Source organism: Octopus bimaculoides, chromosome 18 (genome assembly GCF_001194135.2).
Source record: "Octopus bimaculoides isolate UCB-OBI-ISO-001 chromosome 18, ASM119413v2, whole genome shotgun sequence".
Taxonomy (NCBI): domain Eukaryota; kingdom Metazoa; phylum Mollusca; class Cephalopoda; order Octopoda; family Octopodidae; genus Octopus; species Octopus bimaculoides.
In genome coordinates, this window is record NC_068998.1 from 11,502,486 (window position 1) to 11,519,208 (window position 16,723).

The window sequence follows — 16,723 nt, forward strand, 5'->3', positions numbered from 1 at the left end:
TAACTGTTATATATTCGATTAAGTCTAGGAAAATAGAAGAGACACTGATGAAGGTGGGATACGATTTCAGAACGTAAAAGGACGCAGCTAAACGCCACCATTTATGTGTTTAACCTGGTGCACTATATTATTTTCCTGCTGACTCACCGAGCTTGAAGAACTAGAAACATATCGATCTCTGATTTTGGCAACAGACCACAAGTTTGTTGGTGTTTGTTGCAGGCGAGGGTCAGGGCAAGGAGAGGGGGTGAACAAGGCATTTATCAGTATAAGCAAATTTAATTGGCACTAACTGGGAATCAAAACTGACAGACGAATTTGTCTAAATATGTTCTGATACCTCAGTGAGATAGATAAGGGCTTCTGAAGAACAGATATATAGAACAAAGTCTTTTTTAAATAAACTATATATGTGAGTGTGCTAGTATACACATGTATATATATATGTATGTCTGTACATATGTGTGTGAAGATTGAGTGATACATATATATAGACAAAAAAGATTTAGCAGCTTGGTGGACTTGTGTTTAAACAGTTGCACTGAAAACAAAGAAGCAATGAAATAAATATGCAGCAATAGACTCAGGATTTTTCTCTCTCTCTCTCGGTTTAGTAAAATATTGACAGCTAGAGCACCGAGAAGAGTAACCGAAAAGTTTTCTTTTTTTTTTTTCAAAATAAATAAATAAATAAATAAATTGAAAAACAAAAAAAAAAATGACTTAAGCAGTCCGTAGTAAAAAGGAATAGACAAACATTGCTGAGATGGGGGAACAATATAGTAAAGTCAGTCTTTGAGACCCCCTTCAGTGAAGTTCATCTTCCATGTGGCTGGTTGATGTCATGGCTACAGTGTCAATATGGCAGTAGCCGTGTTATGAGCTTAGAATATAATAATAATAATAACATGGATCAAATTCGTATTTTATAATCCAACAGTAACAAATAGGTAAAGGTGTAAAAACTGCCACAGCATTCAAGTTGATTATTCTCCTCTGAATATTCTTAAAAGATTTAACAGGTTCATGGTAGATGTAACTCATTAACGAGTTTAATTTGGTTGATGATTAAAACATCAGAAAAAAAAAAACGGCGGGGAGAGGGGATTAAAAAAAAAAACAATGAAGGGTTTATGGGAGGCTATAATACATGGCGACAGACAGGGCACGTACCAGACTAGAAAGAGAAGAAAATAGACAGGATTTAGTTACTTTCACAATTTCATATATTTATTGAGCATGAAAAACAAATTATAATTTTTTTGATAACATAAAATGGTAAAATATCTAAAAAATTTTATATATAAAAAAAAGGTAAAATATTCTAAAATCTAAAATTTAAAGATATATATATATATATATATAAAGGCAATGCTCTAGCATGGCCAGTCAAATAACTGAAACAACTAAAAGAATAAAAGAATGTAGGCACAGGCATGGCTGTGTGGTAAGAAGTTTTCTTCCCAATCACATGATTCCAGGCTCAGTCCCACTGCGTGGCATCACAGGCAAGTGTCTTCTACTATAGCCTTGTGAGTGGATTTGGTAGATGAAAACTGAAAGAAGCCTGTTGTATATATATTTGTATATCTGTGATTTCCCCCCAACCGATGTTGGTGTGTTTACGTCCCCGTAAGTTAGTGGTTTGGCAAATGAGGCCGCTAGAATAAGTACCAGGCTTACAAAGAATAAGTCCTGGGGTAGATTTGTTCGACTAAAGGCAGTGCTTCAGCATGGCCACAGTCAAATGACTGAAACAAGTAAAAGAATAAAAGGATATATGTTACGTTTTATCTTCTTGTTAGTGAACAAAATGTCTGTGAGATTAAGATTCTTCACTGGTGACCAACTGGTCATATATTCTACCTACATACAAAATAGTTGGAATGGAACAGTCGGGCATGGTTGTTTAGACACCGATGATTTGGCATGGCTGACCAGACATGCAGCCTGTTTGGGTGACAGTACTTTTTGGCACTGGAGGCAGGCAGGCAGGCAAACACACACACACATGCACACAAGCATGCATACAAAAATATACATATAGAAAGCAAGAGAGAGACATACATACATAGATACATACATATGTACAAACATGACTAGAGGGAGAGAAAGAGAGAGGAGAGAGAGAGTGAGAAAGAGAGAGAGGGCAAAAGAATTCATTTCATGGGATTGCTCTTAGTGCCACCAACTTCTCTATGCATCTACTACATATGAATACCTTCTATTCTATCAGCCAGCCTACAACCCCACACCATGTCTCATACAACCATTGTTTACAACCATTATACAACAGCATAGGGTTCCAACCTGAATATTTTATGTATTTGTGAGAGACAATTATCTTTAGTTTGGAAAACTAAATATGGAAGAAGAAAAAGCTTCACAGCTCTTTAAAAACAACAACAACATAAATAATAATTGGCTTTATTCAATTTGTTACATTAAAAATAAAATTGAAATTTTAAGTTAGAAGCAGTACTATAATGTAAACATTATCAATGTCACATAATGTGTGTTGTTAAATACTTTCTGACTGCAGTATTTCATCCAGGGGTAAGTCCCTTTAGCCCTTTAGCATTTGAACTGGTCATATCTAGCCAAAATATCCCAGCTGTTTTATATTCAAACTAGCCAGCTCTGGCCCCCTCACTCCAACCCCACAATATCATTCTCTAAATTAACAGTTACCTCGTCAAAATCTCAAAGCTAAAAGATAATGAATGATTTAATTTAAAACAATAATCTGAATGTTAAAGGGTTAAAAACATAGTGTTAAAAAACACGGATTGTATACTTTGAAGCCAGGTGAAACAAACTGCTTTTGAGACGAATGACCTATTAATATTTTTTGTTTCAGCTCGTTGGTGCCACATACCCGATTTGACCTTGAGTTGAATTCAAATTGTCGACCTCAAACATATACATATAGCATATAATCTATCTGCTATTGTGCAACATTGTTGTACAAATAAAAGAAAATTTAAATTCTGAATCAGAAGTAGCTCTAATAACCTGAATATTATTGAGGTCACAGACTTTGGTTCGTGCGTGCTATTAAACGCTTCATGATTGCAGTATTTTGTCCAGGGAAGGTCCCTTTAACGCTTTAGTGTTCAGATTACTCTGTTAAATGTAATACTTTTTCACTCAAATTGCTTTGAATTAATCATGCATTATCTTACAGCTTTGATGTTTCAATGATGTGATTGTTTATTTTTAGAATGTCAATGTAGGTTAGGTGTGAGAGGCTAGATATAGCCCGTTTGAATATGAAACATGTAGAATATATTGGGGCGGATATGGCCGGTTTAAACACTAAAGGGTTAAAGACATACAATGTTAAAAATCACACATTGTATACTTCAAAGGCAGGCAAAACGAACTGCTGCTGAGGTGAATGAGAACTACAGACATTGATATTTCAGTTATTTCAGCTCATCATATATTTGATTTGAACTCTAGACAAATTCAAACTGCTGGCCCCAAGTATATACAGATAGCATAAAATCTATCTCCTGATGTGCAACTGTGCTACACAAGTAAAACAAAACTCAAAATTTGAGTTAGAAGCAGCTCTGTATTGACATTATCAATGTCACAATCTTGATGTATGTGGGTTGTTAAATGCTTCTTGACTGCAGTATTTCGTCCACGGAAGGTCTCTTTAAAGATTACAATGTTTAAAAAACACACATTGTATACTTCAAAACCAGTTGAAATGAACCACCTTGGAGGCAAATGGGAATGACACATCAATATTTTGTTTTTATTTCAGCTAACTGGTGCCACATACATACATACTTAATTTGACCTTGAGTCGAATTCAAATTCCTGGCCTCAAGTATATACAGATAGTGTAAAATCTATCTCCTGATGTGAAACTGTGCTACACAAGTAAAACAAAACTCAAAATTTGAATTAGAAGCATAACAAACGTTATCAATGTCACAATCTTGATATATGTGTGTTGTTAAATGCTTCCTGACTAGTATTTCATCCAGGGAAGGTCTCTTTAAAGACATACAGTATTGGTATTTAACAACACTCATAAATGAAGTACCTTAAGACATTGATAAAATGAAAATAGAAATCAATGTATTTTATCAGTCTGAGATTAAATCTGAACAAGAGGAAAATTACTTGTATAATGCTTACCTTTATAAGCCATGCCCGAATACATAACATGTGGAAGAGATGTTGACATGGTAGTTTAGCCATTTTCTCTTCTAATTCCCATGGACATAAACAGATTGGACAGCTGGCTTCTTCATCTTGAAATGAAAATAACTCTCGGTTAGATAACTACACACAATAGATTAGGCATATTCATATGAACAAAATTATAACCCAGACATTTTCGAACCCTCTACCATTAGATTATTCAGGATCAAAGGAGATGAATCCATCCATAAGTACTGACTTCTACTTGGTACCAACAAGATCCAATTCATGTTCTGGCAAACTAACAAGGGAACCTCTACATGCTAACCCAACCTGTTAGAAATAACAGTCAAACCTCTTTCAACTCATACTTTATTGTCTTAACCTTTTAACATTTAAACTGGTCATATTCAGTTGAAGTATCCTACCTGTTTTATGTTCAAACTGGCCAGATCTGGCTTGTCATACCTAGCCATCAATTTCATTTGATACTAAACCCCCCCCCCCGCTACTCCGTATATAACTGGTACTTTATTTTATCGACTCTGAAATGATGAAAAGCAAAGTTGATCCTGGTTGGATTTGAACTCAGAACATAAAGTACAAGAAGAAATGCCACACACTAAAAGCATTTTGTCCAACAAGCCAAAGTCTTCGCCAGCCTCCAGAAGACTAAAACACAAAAATGTAGATTATACACATAAAAAATAACACATTTATAATTATCATTTGTACAAGAATACAAATCTAGAATTGCTCCAAAATAATTCTGGAATTAGAAAGAGTTTGTACAAGCCAAACAACTAAGGTATTGTGATACTGACCGAGTTGGCTTTTATCAGTTTTGACACATCTTATCAGAGGGTATTTAAGTTAAGAATACAAAATTTATCATCTAATGATGTATAAAGGTTATATCTCCTATTGTCCAGGACTTTGAGGTGGATAATTCCTAATAATTACTGGCAACGTTGTTGTCAGATTAATCAGTGCATTAAGGTGGTGGGCTGATAGAAATGTTAGCATGCCGGGCGAAATGCTTAGTGGTATTTTGTCTGTCTTTACGTTCTGAGTACAAATTCCACTGAGGTTGACCTTGCTTTTTATCCTTTTAGGGTTGATAAATTAAGTACCAGTTGCATACTGGGTCGATCTAATCGACTAGCCCCCTCCCCCAAAATTTCGGGCCTTGTGCCTAGAGTAGAAAAGAATTATTCAGCGCATTGATACAATCATTAGTGGTATTTAGTTGTGTGTTCTGAGTTCAAATTACACCAAAGTCAGCTTTGCTATTTGTTGTTCCAGGGTCAATAAAATAAAATGCCAGTAAATAATGGAGTCAATTTAACCAACATCACTCCACAAATTTTTGGCCTTGTGCCTGAATTTGAAAGGTAAGTGTGATGTTCATCGTTAAGTTAGCAAAATTGTTAGAGATTTGAATAAAATGGTTTGCGGTATTTACCACAATATATAAAAATAATAATAAAAAAATATATACAAATTATAAAAATAATAACAAAAAATATACAGTACAGTACTGTTTCTTGTTTTTTTATTGCTTGCAAGGGGCTAAACATAGAGGGGACAAACAAGGACAGACAAAGGGATTAAGTTGATTACATCGACTCCAGTGCGTAACTGGTACTTAATTTATCGACCCTGAAAGGATGAAAGGCAAAGTCGACCTCGGCGGAATTTGAACTCAGAATGTAACAGCAGACGAAATACTTTTAAGCATTTCGCCCGGTGTGCTAATGTTTCTGCCAGCTCACCGCCTTCAATACTGTTTCTACTTTGTGGATTTTCACCTATCGCAGGGGAGGGGGGTTGGAACGTAACACCCGTGATGGTTGAGGGATTACTGAATATGTATGTGTGCGTGTGATGTTTGTGTGAACTTCTTATATAGTGATGAAGGATATTTTTTTCTTACCACCAAGCAATTTTTTAAAATGTGACATCCACTGTGATGGCCAAAGGAGAAAGTTCCTTCAAAGGTGGTAACAACATTTATGCTCTTCACCTCCCGCCAAAATGTTATAGGTTAAGAAAAATTAAAATGACATTTAGTAACACAGACAAACAACGTTTTTATAGATAAAGTCTAGATAGTTTCAGTTCTTTACATATGTACAGTTGAAAATGCAGTCCAGCTAGATAAATCTAGCTGCATCATCATCATCATCGTCATCGTCGTTTAACGTCCACTTTCCATGCTGGCATGGGTTGGACGGTTTGACTGAGGACTGGTGAGCCAGAGGCTGCACCAAGCTCAATCTTATCTGGCAAAATTTCTACAGCTGGATGCCCTTCCTTAACGCCAACCACTCCGAGGGTGTAGTGGGTGTTTTTTACGTGCCACCGGCACGAGGGCCAGTCAGGCGGTTCTAGCAACGACAACGCTCAAAAGATAAAGGTGTTTTTACGTGCTACCTACACGGGAGCCAGTCCGGCGACACTGGAAACGACCACGCTCGAATGTTGTTTTTCACGTGCAACCGGCACATGTGCCAGCAAAGCGACGCTAGCAACAATCACACTCATATGGTGCTTTTCCCGTGTCACCGGCACAGGAGCCAATCCGCGGCCCTGGCAACGATCACACTCGGATGTGCTTTTAACGTTCCACTGGCACGAGTGCCAATCAGGTACTGTCATCAGCCACGTCAGCGATTTTGATTTGTTTATATTATTATATTTGTATCTACTATATAGCTTATTTTTTTAATAGTTTAGTCAAGGAGAGAAGCCTAACTTCCATAGATCTTTGTTGTGGTCACTAAAACTGGAGAGACAAAGAAGAGAAATTTCGATATCATCAAACTAGAGAACTAGTCTTCTGCTACACTGTGGACTCTGCTAAAACGACTTATAGGCCAGGTGGTGATGTTAAACCAGGCGACAATTAAGTCTTTTACCCTTATGCCACCATAGCTAAAATATGACGATCCGCAGAAAAGTGAGAGTTTCAATTATTTACAAAAGGTGACAGAAATGACAGACAATACGCGTTTAAGTCTCCTCTCACTCCCCTCTCTCAGTGTGGTTTGCAAGTCGATCGAAGGGAAGTAACTCACTGAAAGGACAACTCGGGTGAATTTAATCATTTGATAAAATAAGCGAGACGAGTAATTAGGTTAATTATAAAATGACTAAATATCATCAAAAGCAGTGTTCCATCATGGTCGCGGTCTAATGACTGAAACTAGTAAAAGAATAACTTACGAGATGTAATGAAGAATGGGAAAACTAGAGGATATTTACGATTAAGACAGACGCAGGTATGTTTGCTTCCTAAACACATGGTTTTGGGCAATCACAGCATGGCACTTTCGGCAAGTGTCTTATACTACGCCCCTGGGCCAACAAAAGCCTTGTGAATGGATTTGGTAGGCAGAAACTGAAAGAATTCCGGCGGCGAGCTGGCAGAATCGTTAGCACGCCGGGCGAAATGCTTAGCGGTATTTCGTCTGCCGTTACATTCTGAGTTCAAATTCCGCTGAGGTCGACTTTGCCTTTCATCCTTTCGGGGGTTGATAAATTAAGTACCAGTTAATTAATCGAATTAATCCCTTTGTTTGTCCCCTCTGTGTTTAGCCCCTTGTGGGCAATAAAGAAATAAGAAACTGAAAGAATCCCATCGTATATATATATCATCATCATCATCATTTAACGTCTGATTTCCATGCTGGCATGAGTTAAACGGTTTGACTGGAACTGGTAAGCTGGAGAGCTGTACCAGGTTCCAGTCTGATTTGGCATGATTTCTACGGCTGGATGCCCTTCCTAACGCCATCTACATATGTATGTATATGTGTACGGGTGTGAGTGCGTACATACGTACATACATGTTTCTGTCTCTTTGTCATGGCATCACATGATAGTTGTAAACGAGTGTCGTTCATTTCCAAGAAAGATAAAAGAGATATGTTACAATCATAAAACCCACAAGTGCCACTAATAACAGTAAATTACTGGTATCTTTTTTTTGCTTAATTTGTAATAATGACAGACTTACTGACATCTTCCTGTGTCACAACGACAGTCTGCAAGTTTTCGATGAGGGTCAGAGGAGCAGGGGGTGGGGCTTGGTCATTGAGTAAATCTGGATGGACAGCCAGCATCTGCAAAATAACATTCTGTTAAAGAGAAAAACACAAAGTAACTTTAGAAGAAGTAATTAAACAAAAAAAAAAGGGGGGGGCAAGATGAGTTCATGGTTGATTAACATGTTTAATCCTCGTATGGAAGAGGATAGAAGATTAAAAGACTATGATAAATCATTGTTGTTCTCCCACTAATGTTAAAGAATGGGACAGGACCCTGATTTAATGTGTTAATACACAGATGGCCGTTAATATTCTGAGAGAATAGGTCATGTGAAGAAGAACAAACATGGCTACATCATCATCATCATCGTTTAACGTCCGCTTTCCATGCTAGCATGGGTTGGACGATTTAATGATAATAATGATTCTTGAACACAGAGGTAGCCAGCCAAATATGTAGGAAGTAACAACAAATCTTGAACTGTAAATATAAGCTATTAGATATGTTGAGTTCTAAAATTTGTTGTATACTAGGTGGTTTTGCTTTTGTCCCATAATATCTTTTGTAGACATACAGTCCAGAGGTTTAGGAATTATATTAAACAATTTTTCTTACCTGAAACATCAGTTCCAACATATCCCTCCGTGCATCTTGACGCATTAACAATAAGTCTAAGGGATTCAGTTCAGCAATGTCTAACTGACTATCTTCTGACAATGCAGTTGACCTGAAATTCATATTGAAATAACATCAATAGTTTTTTTTTCTTTTTTTTTTTTCTCAAGTTGAAATTAATGTCAACAACACAAAAGATTTAACTGAATCAACCTGTTTTAAATTTCAATATTCAACAAGTAAATTTTTTTTTTTGTTAAATTAATATATTCATGAACTGTATTCAATATAACGATATTGATTAGAAAGAAAAATCAAGTATCTGAGAAAAATAAATGCATGGTGAAGACTGAGTGAAGCGCAGGAGTGGCTGTGTGGTAAGAAGCTCACTTCCTAACCGCATGGTTCCAGGTTCAGTCCCACTGCATGGCACCTTGGGCAAATGTCTTCTACTATAACCTCGGGCCGACCAAAGCCTTCAAAGTGGATTTGGCAGATGGAAACTGTAAGAAGCCCATCGTATATGTATATGTGTGTGTGTGCACGTGTATTTGTGTGTGTATGTATGTATGTATTTGTGTGTCTATGTTCGTCTCCCCACCATTGCTTGACAACTGATGTTGGTGCCTTTTAGTCAAACAAATCGACCCCAGGGCTTATTCTTTGTAAGGCTAGTACTTATTCTATTGGTTTCTTTTGCCAAGCCGGTGCCACACAGTGGGACTGAACCCAGTATGATGTGGCTGGAAAGCAAGCTTCTTACCACATAGTCACTCCTGCACCTATGAAACATTTTTATCCATCCGTCCTTGATGATGACATATAACCACCTATGTGACACAGTAAGTCAATCCTATGAAGTAGCTATGCTATGAAACAAAGATGAAAAATAGGGAAAGTGACAAATTTACCAGTGATTATGGTCTTGGTTTAAAGGTGTTGACAGTCTCGTAGCAAACTGGAGCGACGATGAAGTGGACATAGTGTAGGGCAGTGAGCTGCTGTTGGCAACGATTGCTGCTGTTGTAGTTGTGAGATCAGAATCACCTCTGTCAAAGCTTGCTCCCTCAGAGTTGTGTCGGTGACCGAGTACTTCCCTCATCTGTAAACAATGGATGCAGTCACACTCAAACTCGTCATCAGCATCGGCACTGTCGGAGTCTCTCTCGAGATCTGAATGCGTATCAGACTGCAACGGGAAAAAAACCCACAACAGGTACAATTAATACAGGAAAAAATTAATATATTTGATTAATAAATTCAAAAAAGGATAAAAATCTTTTCCAAGAATTTTATCAGGAAGCCAGTGTGTAAAAAAAATTCATAAGGGAAATTTCTATTCCCAAGAATATAAAGGAAAAAAAAATATATATATATATATATATATATATATAAAATAAATAAATAAATAATTAAATGATTGAATAAAACATTTAGTTGGCTGAAGCAAAAGTTTATTACAAGAAGTGTAGTAGGTGAATCTTTGCAACTACTGCTGTACTTGGTTCAAGCTGATACTGAGCCCTGAGATAGACCATAAGACTTCTTGCCTTAGTTTTAGATTTAATATCACACTGGATGATTTGAATACTTCAATCCATCAACTAGTCTTGTTGTGAGAGTGAGAGAATCCCTAAAAGAGGAGGTTTACTGTGACATTTTCTAGGCTTACAAGAAGATTCAATGACAGTACAGCAAACTTGACAAAATGGCTTCACCAAGTGAATTATAAACTCCTCATCATACTTAATCTTTTCGATACCAATCTGGCTGAAACTGCCTCTGGCTCTGCAGTACAAATGTCTTGCTTTCATAAGTTCTGAATTAAAATCTTCCACCAAAGCTTCGTCACAGTTTATTGTGCAAACACGAGCTTAATGATAACCAAGTTATTTTACTAAATTTTTTGTTATATTTAAAATTAATTGAAAGAAACACAGCATCTCAACAGAAATAGGGTAACAAAAGGGTTAATCCTTCACATGATTTCACACCACTGCCTTGTCCCAGGGTATTTTTACTGGAGTCCAACTCAGCAGCATGCATTAGGGACTAAGTCTACCGTCTGAAAATACCTCCCCTCAACTAATTTCAGATTCCCTGTAAGGAATCAATTCACTACTCTTCTGTCCAAACTGGACAATAAAAACAAAAATCCACAGCTAAGTAAACTAGACTATGAAGATCACACAGTGTTTTCCAGTGACAGGACACAGAATGGCTTTTACTTACCCCCACCCCCCTACAGTTTGAATGCACAATAAATCTCCGCTGAAGAGCACCTAGGCCTGGCCCCCCACCTTAGAGTGTACATATAAATGTATACATGCACACACGTGCATGTGCATGTGTGTACATATAAATGTATACATGCACACACGTGCATGTGTGTGTATATATACATATATATATATATATATATATATATATATATATATATATATATGTGTGTGTGTGTATTGGTGAAAGATATATGCTTCATGATGGAATTGCTGGTGAACTAGTACGTCAAACAAAATACTTTGTCATACTTCTTCTGCCCAGGCTGCACAGACACTCCCTTGTCACTCTCTCAAATCAGAAATGTAGTAATTAATCGACTTAATCCCTTTGTCTGTCCCCTCTATGTTTAGCCCCTTGTGAGCAATAAAGAAATAAGTAATTAATGCATAAGATGTGCATGTACAACGTTATTGCTTCCAATGTATGCTATAAGAAAGAAAACATATTAAAAAAAAATTCTGGGCAAGAAGAAAAAAAAACTAACTTCTGGACAATACGAAAAAAAAAAAAAATCAATTTCTGGACTTCTGCACAATAATTAAAAAAAACAAAAGCAATCTGAACAATAAGTAAAAAAAAGCATTTCTGACAATAGGTAAAAAAACCCAAAAAACTCGGCGACAATAAGATATAAAAAACAACTTCTGGACTTCTGTGCAATAAGTAAGCAGATTAGTTTCAGAATGATTCTATCAAATTACTTACTTCACTGTGGCAGTCAGCATCGATTGCTATGTCAATTAATGTCGACTCACTAGGGGGTAAATCCCAGAAATCCCAGGTAGATGGTTTGCATTTATTACAAGCACAATGTGCTTGATTGAGTCCTGTATAATCATCCTCATCCGAACAATGTACATCGTTTTGACTGCAGCCCACATTAATTAAACTGGAAACGTTTTCATTGGAATAACTATATAAATCGTCTAATAAAGGCCAAGTTCGTATCTGTGACTTTTCCGTGTTTTTCTCTTGGCCACAGCTATTGAAGTCTTCGGCAACTCCCCCGGTTGGCAGAGCTTTGCTGGCTTTATCTGCCTCTGTGTTTAAACTATCAACAATGTTCCATGATGGAGGTAGAGCTTGGTCGGGATCACAAACATTTAAAATGTCCAAGCTGCTTGAACTGCTGTAATTAACAAGCGACGGCCGAGAGCTCTGTAAATTACCCAACACAGGATCGGTGGGGTTACAGTTGCCAGACCGTTCCTTAACAGGGGCACTGTTTCTCATGTATCTCCAATTCCCTTTTGCCCCTTGCTTTGAAGGCAATGGCGGCAACTTGAATTCTTCATTGTCCTTTGAGTTATTTTCTGTTGTATTTTCATGTCGTTTAGATACAATTCCAGAACGTTTCCGTAACCTCCAGTGAGGTGTCACAGTTTTTGCTGCAGCATCTGAATCAGTTTCACTCGAGTGACTCAAACCCAAACAGGGTACGTTAGAATGTAACGCAGCTAAGCAGCCACCGGCTATTAAGGGTACATTTTCAACTGTTTCTGAAGAAGAAAGAAAACCTAAATATTACAACATATATAGCTTAAAATCAATTCAAAATCATAGGAGTAAGTGGTTACAGTTTGAAGATGAATAAATAATGTAGATTCATTTCAAAAGAATAAAACTAATGACTAGGTATTTGTAGAAAACGCAACTATACTGAGTGTGTGTGTGCACGAATGTGTGTGTGTGTGTGCATGCACATGCGCATGTACAGAGGAGTACTTTTGGTTCCATATGCATTTGAAGAGTCTTATAGAATAGTGAGCATATATGTATATATGGTGTTGACAAGTGATCAAGGCCTTTGGCTATTTGCCGTGCTTGAGAAGTCTTGCCAAAGCCAAGTGACATTGTAGTTGTAGCTGATGTCATATAACTGGCATGTAAAAAGCACACTCCTGGAGTGGTTGGCATTAGGAAGGGCGTGCCAAATCAGACTGGAACTTGGCACAGCTCTCTACTTTCAGTCAAACTGTCTAACCCCTAACCCATGCCTCACTTCCCCCCACCCCAACTTATATGTATCACTGGTTATCTCCACCCCTTATCCATCAACATCCATTAACTCTTTAGCATTAAAACCAGATGTATCCAGCTCAAATATTCTACCTGTTTTATGATTAAACCAGCCAGATCTGTAAAAATATACAATCACATAAAAATCTCAAAACCACAATACATTAATAATTCAAAAGAAAGAGAATAAATAAGCATTACAGTTGACAAAACAATCTAAATGCTAAAGGGTTAAATCCATTTTTCAAGCTTTTCCAACTTTTACAGTTGTCACCTACTCTCCCCTAACTTCTTCACTTATCATCCCCCAACACCTGTTCTTCATTATATCCACCACCCACTCACTCATTCCCCATCTCTAACCACCTCTCACTTTCCCATACATTCTTACTACTTCTACCCACCTGCATTCCTTGTTTCCCTGCCCCCACTCACTTCTGCTACTCACCTTGTACCTTGAGGATCCAACCTGATGCCTCTTCACTACTGCTTTATCTCACTCCAGTTCCAGCCTGATCACTTCCACTCACTTTCCTATTATGTGAGTAGTTATATAGCTCTTCTACAGCAAGAAACCTGTTCTGTTCTAATCCCTTCTCTTGTTTCCTAGCATAATTCTATCTTGCTCTCAGCTAGGCTTGTCAAAGTCCTTCAGGCACTATTCCTGACCTCATCAATATATAATCTGAACATGTGTTTTTTATTAGCACAATAACTATTCTAGGATTCAACAAAATATATTCCAACACATAAGTTCACATCAAAAACATTCCAAACCAAATAAAATAATAAAATAATAATAATGTGAGAATTCAATAACGATACAGGTAACAACAAACACATTCAAATTTTACCTTCTAATCCCCCTTTCATTTTCTTCTTTTGTCGTAAGTAATTTTTAGTTCCTTCGTGTATGGAATCAGACGAACAAGCAGTTTCTCCATTGCGGTGCTTTCTTAAAGTCTGAGATTTTCGTTTCTGTTTCTTAGGTTCTTGTTCCTCGTTTTGAGCAGTTCCCCGGTATTGCTGATGTGAAGAATTCCGTATGTAATCATCTTCGAATATTGAACTACAATCAGTTATGTCTGAATCACTACTGGACAATTCAAAGAAGCTCTTATCATCACTACTTATGAGACGGCTCAGCCTACACTCCAGCATCTTAAAGGTCTGAGGTTGAATACTATGTGAACTGTCTTCGAAGGAACATACGGGCGACGTTGATATTTTGGTGACGGCTGTAAAAGGAGACGACGCAGTCTTCAGCTGATGAGGGTAAGAAATAATTTGTTTCTGATAACGACTTAGGTTTAAGTCTGTGTGTGAAGAAGACAACATGCAGTTTGAGTTATTATGGTCTGTGATTTGGGGGAGGTCACAATCATCTGCACGTAAATTAAACATTCCAGGGCTTCGTTCAAGCATGCAACTGTCAGTCTTTGGGTCGATTTCATTTTCAGATTTCGAACAATTATCATCTTTTTGGTGTTTAGTATAAGGCGTTGGTTTGGGCAGTGAAATAGCAACAGAATTTTTTAATAATTCTGCTTGGTTATCTATGTTTATATCGACATTGGCAGAGTCTACTGTTGACAATAAGGGCATTTTATTTGTAGACAGAATAGGAGAAGGGTTAGGCATATCATTTAGAAGCTTCGATGTTTCACAAACGGCAATCGAATCATTATCCAATAAATTTCTTCTTGCCAAATGGTAGCGACTGTTTCTCATTGCCCCCTTACCTTTCAATGGCAAGGTTTGTGTGGAAAAGTGAAATGTCTGATTGACGTAACTAGTTAAGGGAGACGACACAGCAAAAGATGAAGTTGAAGACGATAAAGCTTTACGTAAGGCCTTTCCTGCATTTTTCCATCTTTGCAAAGGTTCGTCGTGGTTGCAAGGATTCTCTTGAATAGAATTTAAAGGTTTTATATCTGGTAAAATGGAATGACGGTTCGACAGAAAGCTGCTTGACGTAGTCAAGGAAGAAAAATTTAAGTCTACAGAGGCATTTTCCTGACAAGCATTTTCTTGCCCTTCATCAGTTTTCTGACTGAAACGTGCTGACTTGGACTTACTTAACGTCAAAAGAGATGAGTAAACTTTAGGTCTTGCCCCTTTTATAGTAATTGAAGTGGCGGTAACATTGCTGTGGGGTAAATCATCAGGATTTTCTGTGCCACTTGCGTCATCCGAAGAATCAGATGGGTTTTCATTCATAGATAAATGTTGCTGTGGATTTTGCTGATTATCCTGCATCTTAGCAACCCAAAACAACATTGAAACACCCTGAAATGAAAACCAAAACTTATATAAATAAAAACAAATCATAAGGTCAAAGATTATAAATATTAAAATGTCAGTGTAAACAGAAATAATTAATTTGTCCTAATATTTAACACTGAAACAAAACAAAGCTTTCACTACCAGCATAACATTATAACAACATTATTACAACATTATTATTAACTGACGGTTAAGCTAGGATTAAATACAGAATGCATCTGTATATTTGAATAATGTAGGGATACAAGAATGAAAAGTGAGGGAAATATGAGATTTGAGCCTGCATCCTTTGATAGAAAATCTTGGAATACTAACAAATACAAAGTGGTATTAAAAAGTTCCTGCATTAGTTCTGTGAGAGCTGGCAGTGAGATCATTGTGGTTACTTCGTAGTTTGTGAAACGAGTGTCACTGTCATACAGGCAACATTATTTGTTCCAGTCTTGGTCTTCTCTGGCAGCAAAACATGACTGACCAAGAGCAGGAAAATATTGCTACCTTGCTTGGAAACATACAGCCACCACTACCATCATCATCATCATCAGCAGCAGCAGCAGCATCGTTGATGTCATAGGTAAAGGTTGGTGACAGTAAGGACATCCAGCTGACGAAACTCTGCCACAACAAATTCCGACCCATGCAAGCATGGAAAGAGTGGACATTAAACAACGATGGTGATGGTGATGACGATGATGTATAATCTAATGAAACTAGAGATGATTGGTGCAGACAAAACTGATTAGTAAAAAGTCCGTAAGATGAAACAGAGCGTGACAGCTGAATATGTTGCATAGTGGAGACCTGTATAACAATGATGATTATGATGACAATGATGATGACGAAGAAGACACTGAAAAGCAGGAGGTGGAGGAGGAGGGTAACACTGTTTTAACTAATGGCCAGCAGTGTAAATATACCTGACTAATATGTAGTGGACAGTTGTAATTATATCTAGACCACTTAACAGCAAACAAAACTATCAAATTACTTCAATAATCCACTGATGTAATTGAAGCAGTCCAATAAAATGACTTAAATAAATGTCAATGATATTCATACATATGCTCTGATAGTGTGTGTGTGTGTGTGTGTGTGTGTGTTGTGGCATTATATATATCATCATCATCATCATCATCATTGTTTAACGTCTGCTTTCCATGCTAGCATGGGTTGGACGATTTGACTGAGGACTGGTGAAACCGGATGGCAACACCAGGCTCCAGTCTAATTTGGCAGAGTTTCTACAGCTGGATGCCCTTCCTAACACCAACCACTCAGAGAGTGTAGTGGGTGCTTTTACGTG

The 16,723-nt window shown here is 37.3% G+C and overlaps 1 protein-coding gene across 1 annotated transcript in view; it reads right to left on the minus strand.

The window, feature by feature from the left end:
* Positions 1-6: 6 nt before the first annotated feature.
* LOC106880799 (uncharacterized) overlaps positions 7-16,723 on the minus strand; it is a 27,089-nt gene continuing 10,372 nt past the window's right edge. The window contains exons 2-8 of the mRNA XM_014930916.2: positions 13,989-15,423; positions 11,821-12,614; positions 9,744-10,021; positions 8,833-8,944; positions 8,186-8,306; positions 4,159-4,274; positions 7-1,177 (exon numbers count right to left, since the gene is read on the minus strand). Of these exons, the coding sequence (XP_014786402.1) occupies positions 1,142-1,177; positions 4,159-4,274; positions 8,186-8,306; positions 8,833-8,944; positions 9,744-10,021; positions 11,821-12,614; positions 13,989-15,414 (2,883 nt within the window). The 5' untranslated portion in view covers positions 15,415-15,423 and the 3' untranslated portion in view covers positions 7-1,141. The remainder of the gene's footprint in view (positions 1,178-4,158; positions 4,275-8,185; positions 8,307-8,832; positions 8,945-9,743; positions 10,022-11,820; positions 12,615-13,988; positions 15,424-16,723) is intronic.